Consider the following 14,120-nt stretch of genomic DNA (forward strand, 5'->3'; position numbering starts at 1 on the left):
GCAGTCATTCCCCCTTAACCCTTTCCAAGGTCTTCGATTTAATTTTTGTATATAAAGTGCAATTGATTTCCAACTTTAATCTTGCATGTGGGTATCAAGTTGCCCCGTAGGCCATTTCATTTTGTTTGTTTTTCTCAATTAAATTATAGTAATTCACCAAATATGTTTTGATATCTACTAGTAGTATATGCAAGACACTGACATAACTAATAATTATTCTGAGATATCCTACATTATATACAAATAAAAATTGTAAGAATAAATGAGAAAACAAAATTTTGCCACAGTTTCTCTAACATCATTTTTGGACTGTCATCTTCCCTGGTTAGAGAAGTGTTAAATCCTCTTATCCTTTCCTTCCATCTTTGATGACTTCTGTGGCTTCATGGTCATAAGGCAGCACTGGTGATCATTTAGAAAGAGGGTCTGAGTCCTAACTTAGCCTTACTGGAGAAGCAGAAGGATAGAGGGGTGGGAATTTGGATTACATGGGTGGAAGGTAGTGAGAGAGAATTAAAGACCCTGTGCTGGAGGAGAGCTGTGTGAGAAGATAATAGTAACTAACCATCACAACTTTGCATTTGATCTTTCTTAAAACTTGATACGTGCTGAAAAAAATGGAAGGTTACTAAACATTCATATTATAAAAAACATTTAATATTCTCAACAGTAAAATAAGAAATAGCATAAACTCACTGCCAGGTGTACATACAGAGCATGGTATTTGATAACAGATGGTTTCAACAATATTGACTGACCTCAACAATTATTTGTTGAATTAAACTGTATAAACAATTTATAGAGTTAATTATAATTATATTATTGACTTCTACACTATCATTGTCACTGTTTTTTGTTATTTTTCTAGCATTGGCAGTCTCTTCTTCCTGGAATGCCCTTAAGACCTTTACTAGCCCCATAAACACACACACCCTGTCTCCCTTTTCATAATTCTTCATCAGCAGCATCTCCTCTAGACGCAGACTTTCCCATGCTACCTTAAGTGCCTCAAATCTGTCAAAGTGTTTCATTTATCCTAGTAATAATAGACTTATTACATTATTTTGCAATTATCTGTTCACATTTGGGCCTGATATTAAAATATGAGCTCCTTTAAGGTCAGAGACCATAATGTACAATTCTTTGTTCTTTTCACCAACCATTGCATTGGAGATGCTTGATAAATGTAAAAGTGAATTGAATGGAATCTCTAGCTTTGGGATTTTAGGATCTCTTATAAATAGAAAAATATTAAAGCAACCCAGGTAATTTTTTTCAAGTGTCAAACTTACCTGGTATCTAATGAAGAAAAATAAATTAAAACTCAATTCACTGAGTGAAGAAAGGATCTCTAATGTACCACCCAGCTCTAACATGTTATAATCCTAGAAGTTGAAACAGATAACTTCCAGCAACAGGGTAGGCTAAACTAGTTGCATCCCTTTCCCAAAACAAAGAAATTCCAAATTAAAAAATAATATTAAAAATATTACCAAAGTTGAAAAAAATCAGAAATTCCTTGATGTCAGATCAAAAGAGAAACTGACACACTATCAGGCCCATAGGATAACCGATATTAATATAAGACCTTGAAAACTGAGGTTTTAACATGCACAGGGGCCTGGAAGACACAGCCATGAGCCTTGAGTTGGTATTAGGACCACAATGTGACAGTCTCAAAGAACTCTGTTCCTTGAAATGACTAGAAATAACTTCCCACCAAATCGGGAAGCTACAAGGGGAGGTTGTCCTGGTCTGGTATTCTGAGTGACGGAATTCAGATCTGATGTAGACAGATGGAGGTATTCAATGGAAAGGCTGAGGTAAGTCTCCGGATTGGAACAGGCTTTAGGGCATGTGTTCATCTATTTAAAAATGAGCACAGTGAGTTACATCAAACGTGTGGAAAGCGTAGATGGTGCCAGATCTTGTTTGACTCCTCTCTTTACTCCTCCCAATAATTACAAAAAACAATAATATGGCGCATCCTCTCTAATGGATCTTACACAGTGGTCTCACTCGGCCAAATCCACTCTAAGGGGAGATGACAGCTGTAGGGTGAGGAGTGTTTCCTTCTATCAGAGTCATAGTGCTCCCACTGGTATACATGCTGGCTTTACAAATGCCTGTTGCTAACCAAATAATGCAGTTTTACATGAATAAACATTAAGTAAGCCAAAGAGTGGAAGCAAATGATTGTATCTGAAATATATTTTTGGTGTGTATTTAAACAAAGACCCTTCACAACTGCCAATTTAGATATTATATGGAAGAGCAACAGAGAAATGTTACAACCTTAACTGACAAACACTAGCAATTTAACATATGCAGTTGTTCTCACACAATCTTTAGGTTTTGCAATCCAGTTTTATCTCATTTATTATTAGAAACTAGATGCCTGGTGCATCAAATTCTTGCACTCTGGGGGCAGGGGTCCCCTCAGACTGGCCTGTGACCTCTTACAGTCCAGGAGCTCAGCAATGGATCACCCCACAGAGGTAGGCCCTGCCCCCCCACCACCACCACCACCACAGTGCTGCTGCAGGGTAGCCTGGGCCTCCCTCTTTGGGGCAATCATGGACCCACCCCCTGATTAATCCATCTCCTTGCTGTTTGGCCATTCGGTCAATTTGCATATTACACTTTTATTATTATAGATAGTAAATATTATAAATACGCTATTTAAAAAGTTAGCTACCCAATCTTGAAAAAGAAGAACAAAGTAGGAGGGATCACAATACCAGATATAAGGATATATTACAAAGCCACTGTTCTCAAAACTGCCTGGTACTGGCGCAAGAATAGATATATAGACCAGTGGAACAGAACAGAGAATCCAGAAATCAACCCAAGCCATTTTGCTCAGTTAATATTTGACAAAGGAGGCAAGAACATACAATGGAGTCAAGACAGTCTCTTCAATAAATAATGTTGGGAAAATTTGACAGATACATGCAAAAAAAAAAATGAAACTAGATCACCAACTTACACCATTCACAAAAATAAACTCAAAATGTATAAAGGGCTTAAACGTAAGATGGGTAATCATAATAATACTAGAGGAATCCACAGGCAACAAAATGTCAGACATTTGTCATAGCAATATCTTTACTGATACAGCTCTTAGGGCAATGGAAACTAAAGAGAAAATAAACAAATGGGACTACATCAAAATAAAAAGCTTCTGCATAACAAAAGAAACCATCAACAAGACAAGAAATCCCACTGCATAGGAAAACATATGTGACAGTGTTATCTCCAATAAGAGATTAATCTCCAAAATTTATAGAGAACTCCTACAACTTAACAAAAGGAAGACAATCTAATCAAAAAATGGGCAAAGGACCAAAATAGTATGGAGTCAAAAAATTAAAAATAGAATATCCATTTGACCCCATAATCCCACTTTTAGTACTATATTCCAAGAAAACAGAAACACCAATCAGAAAGGATATATGTACCCCTATGTTCAAAGCAGCACAATTTACAATAGCTAAGATTTGGACACAGCCTAAGTGCCCATCAGCAGATGAGTGGATTAGAAAACTGTGGTACATCTACACAATGGAATACTACACTGCGGTAAAAAAAGAAATAATTCTTACCATTTGCAACAGCATGGATGAGCATCATCCTAAATGAAATAAGCCAGTCAGAGAAAGATAAATATCATATGATCTCACTCATTTGTGGAATATAATAAACAACATAAACTGATTAACAAAAACAGAACCAGGGTCATAAAAACATTGAATAGACTGTCCAACCTATGAAGGAAGGCAGGGGGTGAAGGGGTAAGAGATCAACCAAAGGACTTGTATGCATGCATATGAGCATAACCAATTAGCACAAATGGGGGAGAGGGGCGGTGAGGGCATGTGCTGGTGGTTAGGGGTGGCTGAGGAGAGGTCAATGGGGAGAAAAGGAGACTTATGTAATACATTAAACAATAAAGAACAAAATTTTTATTTTAAAATATATTTTATTGATTTTTTTACAGAGAGGATGGGAAAGGGATAGAAACATTGATGAGAGAGAAACATTAATCAGCTGCCTCCTGCACACCCCCTACCTGGGATGTGTTCACAACCAAGGTACATGCCCTTGACTGGAATAGAACCTGGGACCCTTGAGTCCACAGACCGACGCTCTATCCACTGAGCCAAACCAGTCAGGGCAAGAACTTCATTTTTTTTTTTTTAAAGTAGATGAAGGTTTATAGTCTGATTTTTTTAAAAAAAATGTTAGCTATCCTTTTTAAAAGTTACATGCATTTTATATTTTCTGAGTAATTTTCTTGTTACTAATGGGAAACAAAAATAAGTTTCTAGGATTAATAAAAAAATTAACATATGGATTATCTCAGGTGGTAATGTTTTAACTTGCAATTCCATTGTTACAGTTTTTAAGAATAGAATATGTACTATTTTTTTTTTAAGTTACAGATATATACAAGGACAGTCAGTAATATTTTCAAAAGTTGAATCTTTTAGTGTGGCAGAAAGCAATATTTAGAAATATGATCTAATGCTGTAAATGCATTTGTTATAGCTCCCAAATTAGTCTTAAGCCAAGACAGGGCAGTGTTTAACCTTCACTGCCCAGGGAATTGATAATGGCAATACAGTGCCCTGGTACCCATCTACACATGGTTTATCGGTCACAGTGAGCATTAGAATAGAACAGCGTTATTGAAATGCTGCAGATAATGTAAACTAAAAATGGGTCCTGTGAAAGGAACGAGAAAGTATATTACAGAATGCCAATCTAAGAGGAGAAATTAAGCCTTAAGCTATAAATATCACAATCTAACTATGGAATCCTAAATTTTCCAAGATCCAAGTTTACACTTCCTGTGACACACAACAACTCTATTAGCATAGTTTTCAGTTCTTTGAGGTAGACTAATTTAGTATTTTAAGGCATATGTTGTGTTGGAACTGGCTCCTAGTGGTTGGGAGAGCTGACTGTACCCATTTGTTTATTTCTCTGTTTTGAAAGCCCGTCCATAATATTTACCAGAAAACCACTTATTCTAACCATTCCATGGTTATTATATTATCTATAGATTACAAATCATGAATGTAAAAGGAATTTTGAAGTTCATCTAATCCAAACAACATAATTTCAAACAATAAGAATAGTGAAATAATTTTGCAAAAATCATGTACTAATAAAAGATCCACAATTACAGTTCTGTTTTCCTGGTTTCTAATCCATTTCTCTGCGTACCACAGATAAAGGAGGAAGAGGACACCAATTTCAACCCATTACATACTTATTACAGGTCAACCTTAGGTTAGACCTGTGTTCCATGATGTGTGGGATACAAAAAGGAAGCACTGAAAATGTTGATTAAGCTCATTATTGACTCTATGATATAGAAGTACCACTTAGTATCAGCTCCTAGCAGATGGCACTCACTAGCCCTACTATATCTTCCCATAAAATAAAGATTTATTTTTTTTAAGAAAAGAGATGCAAAGCCAAATTTGACCTTTGACCTTTGTCTTCTATCTCTTAGCCAGGGACCAGGCTCAAAGAGACTGGAAAGTCTTTGTATCAGTGTCCCAGTTGGAAAGCAGAGGGGAAGCAGCAGAGAGTGGGAGTAGGTAGCTAGTTTCTAGTCTATTAATCATAGAAGAAAGGGAGATCATTTAGGTCATTTATTAACTTAAAATTTTATTTTTATTCTTTGAGATAAACTATCCTGATAATTCTTTTCATATAGCATATCTTTTCTAAAATTACCTTTAAGATAAGTAATTATCCCATGTAGCCTGCATTCATCCCCATGGACTCTATATAGAGTCAGTTATTAGCGATCAAAAAGGCACACGAGGATACAACTACTGGACTGAGACCAACTGAAATGACACGGTAATTTGTATAGTGGTGTGCAATCAAGGAGAGTTGTCATTTGTTTGTTTGTTTAAATATATATTTTTTATTGATTTTGGAGAGGAAAAAGGAGGGAGAAAGATAGAAACACCAATGATGAGAGAAAAATGATTGATCAGCTGCCTCCTGCATGCCCCATACTGGGGAGCAAGCCTGCAACCTGGGCATGTGCCCTGACTGGGAATCAAACTGTGACCTGCTGGTTCATAGGTCAAGGCTCAACCACTGAGCCATGCCAGCTGGGTGAGAATCATGGTGTTTTTTTTAATGGGTAGTGAAGAGTAAAAGCAATATCTACACTCATACATTATTCTTAGTTACATATGGCAACACAAGATGACAGGATAAAACATTACATGTCTGTCCCCCTCCTGCCCTAGCATGACAGCTCTGCAGAGGCCTACTCTGAGCAACTGGTGTAAACAGGCAGAATTCTTTCCAGGGATTTATCCATTTGCTTGCGTATAGCAAAAAAATAAATTAAAGTTATCACAAAATATTGATTCAGAGCTAGGAGATTAGTTTCAGTTATTTACTTTCCCAAATTAGTCTGACAGAGACTGATCAGTGTTGGAAAGCTTTTAACCCTACTTGGGGGCTACTACAGCTCAATGGCTGTACAGTCCCACCAAACTGTGGTGTATCTATTTTTTTTTTTGTAACAAGATGTTTTTAAATATCAACACGCCTTATTTTTAATGTCAAATAGTCATTTTGATATATGCCACCCTTTGGAAACTAAAAGTCACAAGATGAGTGTTTTTCTGATAACAAGGTCATTTTAAAAATATCTCTCACTTTTTTACATTAAATTAATATGAATCCTAGACAGATCAAGTCTAACAGCATCCCAGGTAATAGAGAAGAACTACTTCAGATTTCAGAAATAAATATGTCTATATGTATATTTATCTGACTGCTGGTTAACTAGTACTTTATGAAACCTATTGGACATGAAAAGTGCTGTTTGGCTATTTGAACACATTTTCCAAAATATGTTCACTTTAAATCACATTTTTTAAACTGGTATGTGTACGCGAATAAAATAATTAGGACATGATTTTAATAAATAATTTACATCTTAACTCACTTAAAAATAGATTCTGGAAATGTCATTTTAAAAATGAATTCCATGCAGCAATGTAACAACTATTTACAATTTCAGTGGTGACTTACATAACTTACATAAAGCAAGATGTTACCTACTTATATTGTATATTGATAGAAATTACTCCATAAAATGACAGTACTTAACTATATCAGGTGCTCTCTAAATAAGTGTATGACATTCATTCTGAAATGACTTTAAAACTGTTTAAGTAAGTGCAGTGATATCAAAATTCATGTTAAAGTTCATTATGTCAGCCAAATTAATTATATTAAATTGAGAAGAATGAATTAATGAGGAAATTAGTTATTGTAATTATTTAGCCCTTTTAATTAGCTTGTTCTGCCTGGGACATTAACTGAGCATTCTAAAAAGAAAAAGAAAATGCTAGGCATTTATTGTAAAGCCTGATGGAAATTTTATGAGCGTATTACTGGGTGTGTACTTTATTACTTATCAGCTAGAACAAAAGGATCATTTTAGGATATGATCAAAATGCTAAATTAACTATGTGGTGCAAATTAATTGTATAAAAATAACCAAATGAAAACAGTAAATTGTGAAAGGGTCCCACTGACAACTCCAAAGGCTGTAATTTTGAATGTACGCCTTTTTCTTCACAAGTCTTGGCCCCAGGCCATGTTTTCCTTCCTCCCTGAGAGCACACAGTGATTCAGCTATCTCCAGGGCACGTGAAACCTTACCTCCTCTCTGACGCCTTTCCCTCGAATGGCGAATGGCGTGTGTAGTTTTGTTTTCCCAGGTCTTGGAAGGTTGGAATGAGGAAGAACTGTGGACTGAGGTTTCAGGTTGGCTGGTAATTGTTTAGTGTTCCTGTTTGGGAAAGGTTGAACTTTTTCAAGGGTCTTTCATTTCCTAGCACTAAATACCCTTAAGCCCACGAGAATCATGGTAAATCCTGCTTCCATTTAGGAAGTTCAGCATCCACTATGGCTGCCTTTAGAGCAGGGTGTCCCAATCTCCCATGCCAGAATTTTACCTTGAGTATAAGAAAATAGGTTTCAAGACCCCAATTTTATCATAGTAAGAGTAAACTGTCCGATAAAGTATCAGAATACAAAATAAATATTCAGAAATAAGTTCCATTTTTTAAAAATAAATTTTTATTGATTTTAGAGAGAAAGGGAAAGGGAGAGAGAGATAGAAACATCAATGATGAGAGAGAATCATTGATTAGCTGCCTTTGGCACACCCCCTACTGGGGATCTAGCTCGAAATACAGACATATGCCCTTAATTGGAATTGAACCCAGGACTCTTCAGTTCGCAGGCCGATGCTCTATCCACTGAGCCAAACTGGGTAGGGCAAGTTCCATTTTTATACAACAGTAATGCACTATCAGAAAGAGAAATTGAGAAAGTAATCCTATTTACAATTGCATTTAAAAAGTACCTTGGAACAAATTTAACCAATTATTTTCTATTCTAGGAAAATTATAAAACATTGAATAAATTGAAGAAGATACAAATAAAATAAAGCATATCCATACTTATGGATAGAAAGAATTAGTATCATAAAAATACTACCCAAAGCAACCTTTAGTTTCCATAAAATACCTATCAAAATACCAATGGTCTTTTTCACAGGGCTAGAACAAATAACCCAAAAACTTATATGAGATCACCAAAGACCCCAAATAGTCACAGCAACCTTTAAAAAGAACAAAGTTGGAGGAATCACACTACCTGACATGAAACTATACTACTATCAAAACAGGATGGCACTGGCATAAAATCAGAAATATAGATAAGTGGAGCAGACTAGAGAGCCCAGAAACAACCCACGCCTTTATGGTTAATATTTAACAAAGGAGGCAAGAACATACAATGGGTACAAACAGTGTATTAATGAATAATGTTGGGAAAATTGGACAGATACATGCAAAAAATGACACCAAACCATCTTCTTACACCATGCACAAGAAGAAATTCAAATGGATAAATACTTAAATGTTAGACCTGAAGCCATTAAAATCATAAATGAAAACATAGGTAGTAAAATCTTGGACATTTATCATGGTAATATTTTTTCTGATATATCCTGGGCAAGGGGAAACAGAAGAAAATATAAGCAAATCAAACTAAAAAAAGTTTTTGGAAACCATCAACAGTAAAGGAAACCATCAACAAAATAAAAAGACAACCTACCTAATGGAAGAAGATAATTGCCAATGATACAGGCAATAAGGGGTTAATATCCAAAATTTATAAAGAACTCATACAACTCAACACCAAAAAATGAACAATCCAATTTAAAAATGGGCAGAAGACCAGAATAGTCATTTCTTCAAAGTGGACATACAGATGGACAATAGACATATGGAAAGATGTTCGATGTCACTAATCACCTGAGAAATGAAAATCAAAACCACATAATATTATCACCTCACACCTGAGAGAATGGCTTTCATCAATACCTCAACAACAAATAAGTATTAGTGAGGATGTAGAGAAAAGGGTACTCAAGAGCACTGTTGGTGGGAATGCAGATTGGTGCAGCTACTATAAACGGTATAGAGAATCCTCAGACAATTAAAATTAAACTACCTTATGACCCAACAATTTCACTTCTGGGTATATATCCCAAAAAATCAAAAACACTAAATCAAAAAGATATATGCATCCCTATGCTCATTGCAGAGTTACTTAAGATATCTAAGACATGGAAGCAACCCAAATGCCCATCAATAGATGAGAGGATAAAGAAGTTGGTATATATATATATCACACACACACACACACACACACACACACACACAATGGAATATTTATTACTTGGCCATAAAAAATAAAATATTACCATTTGCAACAACATGGTAGACCTAGAAGGTATTATGCTAAGTAAACTAACTCAGAGAAAGAAAAATACCATATGATTTCACTTGTACTATGTGGAATTCAAAGAATGAAATAAATGAACAAATAAAACATAAACAGCCTTAGAGATGCAAAGAACAAACTAATGGTTTCCAATTGGAAGAGGGGTTGAGGGCCTGGGTGAAAAAGGTGAAGAGAGTATAATCGGTCTGCCACAGTCTTTCCCTCTGCAAGCGTTCCAGAATCTGAAGAAAGGATACTCATAAATGGATAAAATAGACAAGAAATATAAATTTTGAAGGCATGGGGGAGATAGGGGAGGATTCACTCTTGTGGTGAGCTCTCTGAATGTCCAGACCCAATGCTTTTTATTCACACATTTTCCTTTTAGCAAAGCAGATATACATATCAAAGGTAAGGTTTGATAAACAATATAGGTTTCTCAGGCCAAAGGAATTTCTCTCAGCTGTTTGGCAGCAGGTAATAATATGCAGATCTTCAGCCCTGCTGAAGGTGTCCATCTGAGGACTTCTCACATTTACTATGACCTGCTGGACTTAGCCTCCAGCATCAGTCGTTACAAAATAATCATGGGAATGTGTATGAAGTACAGCATAGGGAATAGTAAATTGTTTTTGGATAGAACAAAGGTCAAAAGCTTGGGTAGTTCCAAGTATTATTTCTTGCTAAATGTTAAAACACAACGCAGTATTTTGCAGATGCAGTAGTAACAGGATGAGCTGACAGGAGCTCAGTTGGACAGAATGTGGCCAACTACAGAGAAGAAATCAACCCGTACATAAGCAATAGCTAAGCCTCCCTCCAGGGAGGCAGAGCTGTGTATAGGAATCCATCTCCTTTACTTGCTGCAAATAAATAAAATTTACCTTGCAACCACCAGGTCTCATTTTTGAATAGACAACTCGAGTGGCAAACCCCTTGAGTTCAGTAGCAATAATATTGTACTAACTATGTAGGATGCCAGATGGGTCCTTGAAATATCCAGGGGATCACTTCCTAAATTGTATAAATGCCTAACTGTGCTGTATACATGAAACTAATCCTATATGCTAAAAGGCTAATTATGCAAATCTACCAAACTACTGGATGACTGGTCACTATGATGTGCACTGACCACCAGGGGGGAGAAGCTCAACTCAGTGCCCTGGTGGGCACTCTCAGCCAGAAGCTGAGCTTACAGCAGGGGTCACCCACTGCCAGGGGCCGGCCTGAGGGACACCCCCTCCTCTCCAGTGCACAAATGCCTTGCATCGGGCCTCTAGTATAAAATAATATTGAATGTCAACTGTAACTAAAAATTTTTTTTTAAAAGATCATAGGAGACTATAAAGATCATAGGAGACAATTGTGTCAGCAGTAAAAAGAAAAACCAGGAAGAAGGAAACCAAAAACCAGATTTGAATTGTGTTTGCTCTTGGCACTAATAGGGATTAAAGTGCAACATTTTCAGAGTACAGTCTGAAGAAAGGGCTGATCAGAAAGGCAGAGTGTGCGTTTCAGCAAGGGGAGGAACAGGTTGTCCCGGGATTGTTTCATCTGCCAAGAAGCAAAACCAAAGACACAGCTCCTCCCTTCCCAGGAAACGAAACCTAAAGCAGTGCAGACTCAGGCAGCAGAAGATAAAAGAGGCTGACACTTCCTGCAGCCACCTCTGCGGCCAGCGGTTCTCCTGTTCCTGCCAAGATATCATGATGCTCAGCCATACCCGAGCCAGGGAGCTGGACAAGTTCATCGAAGACCACCTCTTGCCAGACACGCTTTTCCGCATGAGGGTCAGAAAAGCTGTCCATGAAATCTGCAGTTTCCTCAAGGAGAGGTGTTTCCGAGGTGCCCCCCACCGTGTCCGGGTGTCCAAAGTGGTGAAGGGCGGCTCCTCGGGCAAAGGCACGACCCTCCGAGGCCGCTCTGACGCTGACCTCGTGGTCTTCCTCAGCGAGCTCAGGAGTTTCCAGGAGCAGTTGGACCGCCGAGGGGAGTTCATCCAGGAAATCAGGCGGCAGCTGGAAGCCTTTCAGAGGGATACTGAGACCGGAGTGCAGTTTGAGATCCAGGAGTCTAGATGGGAGAATCCCCGCGTGCTCAGCTTCAAGTTCTGCTCCCCGGAGCTGAACAACACGGTGGAGTTTGATGTCCTGCCCGCCTTTGACGTCCTGGGTCTGCAGACAGCAGGACCTGAGCCGCACATCCACGAAGACTACAGACCTGATCCCCAGATCTACGTCCGGCTCATCAATGAGTGCACACGCCTGGGGAAGGAGGGCGAGTTCTCGCCCTGCTTCACGGAGCTGCAGCGAGCCTTCCTGCGGCAGCGGCCCACCAAGCTCAAGAGCCTCATCCGCCTGGTCAAGCACTGGTACCAGCTGTGCAGGGAGCGCCTGGGGAAGCCGCTGCCACCGCAGTACGCCCTGGAGCTGCTCACCGTCTACGCCTGGGAGCGTGGGTGCAAGGAGACCTCCTTCAGCACAGCCGAGGGATTTCGGACCGTCTTGGAATTAGTCGTGGACTACCAGAACCTTTGCATCTACTGGACTAAGTATTATGACTTTGAAAATCCTATTATTGGTCAATATCTGAGGAGACAGCTCAAGCAACCCAGGCCTGTGATTCTGGACCCAGCTGACCCTACAGGAAACGTTGCAGGTGGGCCAGGCGGAGACGGCTGGTGGCGGCTGGCACAAGTGGCTGCAGCCTGGTTGGGTTACCCATGCATGGAGAATTGGGATGGGTCTCCAGTGGGCTCCTGGGACGTAGGCCTCCGAGGTGAGAGCTCCTGGGACACAGGGCTCCGAGGTGAGAGCTCTTTCTTCCAAGGAAAGAGCCAAGATAGCTGGACGTGCGCCATCCTCTAAAGCCAGTGTGTCTTAGGGGACAGGGCTCCAGAGTTATGTGGGCCCGCCTCCTCCTGGGGGGAGAGAGTGGGGGAGAGGGAGGAGAAAAGATGAGCACGTTGATTCAGAGAGGATAGAGGACTGCACCAAGCCAGCAGTGAGTAGGACAGAGCTAGGACCAAAATCCAGGTCTCCTGACCCCACCCTTCCCACTATTCTGTACTTCTCTTCTTTCATCCGCCTGGCCTCACCCCCTCTATTCTCAGACAACAAGAGAAATATAGACAAATAGAGTGGAATTCCAGCCTTGACTTTCTTCTGTGTACCTGACGGGAAAAATAATAACTGTTATAGTTATATTAGTGTGATGTTCAAATAATATTTTAAGGATTTAAAACAGTGTGAGAATAATTATTTGTGTGATTTAAAATAGGAGTGAAAGCACTTATTTTTATGAGTGATTCATAGTTTAAGTGTGAATTGTATTTCTGATCTTATTCTGATTTTATTTTAAGTAAAAAAAATATTTGAAATGTGTTTAAAGGCTTAGTATAAGTAACTCCATTTAGTGTGACTTGAATCCATTTTGTAAAACTTAAAAGTGACTCTGAGCCCCGACTGTGTGAATGCCCTAACATGTGCTTATCTGGAAAGTTGTAACTGTGTGAACGGACTAATAAGTGTCTTTATCTGGAAAGTTGGAAAGCAAGGCAAAAAGTACTTGGAGACCCCCGATTAAGACACACTGAAGACCCATTGGTTGCACCCAGAAGGAACAAAGAAACACCCAGAAATGGCCATAAAAGAAGGGACCTAGAGTCACTGGTCAGAGACCATGAAGGGCTCCTCCACCCGCCGTGCTCTCCGCTCCCTTCTCCCTGTTCAAAATACTGCATGAAACTGCCTGAGTGAACTGCCACTCTACCTGTGAGCCAAACCTCTGAGGCCTCAATGTGACCGAGACGCTGCCACAGCGTGTTCCTGTCCAGTGTGTGTGTCCGTCGGCGCGGATCTCCAGGTGTCCTGCCTAGGCTTCTGGAAACCACCAGGACTCTGGTAAATAAACCGTGGGACTCGTGCATCTTAATATTTGTCTCTGTGTTTAGTTTTTGCTCGGTCAATTTTAATTAAGTACTGTGGGCAACCCGTATAAGTCCAATTCTCAGGCTGAGGGACCCCAGTCACCTGTGCATACATTCGCACCTGAGGGTGAAGTCGGAACAATAACAAAGAAAAAAAAAAAAAGAGTAAATTGTCAAAAGATCATCTTGAGAAAAACAATACATGTTTCAGAAAGAGGAAAGAGAACCTATCAACCTGTGGACTGAAGAGTCCCAGGTTCGATTCCAGTCAAGGGCACATTCCTGGGTTTCGGGCTGGATCCCCAGTGCGAGGCATGCAGGAGGCAGCCCATCAATGATTCTC

The 14,120-nt window shown here is 39.2% G+C and overlaps 1 protein-coding gene across 1 annotated transcript; it reads left to right on the forward strand.

Moving 5' to 3' along the window:
- The first annotated feature begins 11,377 nt into the window (after positions 1 to 11,377).
- On the forward strand, positions 11,378 to 12,771 carry LOC118703083 (2'-5'-oligoadenylate synthase 1-like). The gene is made up of 2 exons (XM_036409709.2): positions 11,378 to 12,627; positions 12,679 to 12,771. Exons 1-2 carry the CDS (start codon positions 11,556 to 11,558, stop codon positions 12,714 to 12,716), a joined length of 1,110 nt encoding a protein of 369 aa, XP_036265602.1. The 5' UTR covers positions 11,378 to 11,555; the 3' UTR covers positions 12,717 to 12,771.
- Positions 12,772 to 14,120: the final 1,349 nt, after the last annotated feature.

The sequence above is a fragment of the Pipistrellus kuhlii genome, unplaced genomic scaffold (assembly GCF_014108245.1).
Source record: "Pipistrellus kuhlii isolate mPipKuh1 unplaced genomic scaffold, mPipKuh1.p scaffold_m20_p_1, whole genome shotgun sequence".
In the NCBI taxonomy this organism is placed as follows: Eukaryota; Metazoa; Chordata; class Mammalia; order Chiroptera; family Vespertilionidae; genus Pipistrellus; species Pipistrellus kuhlii.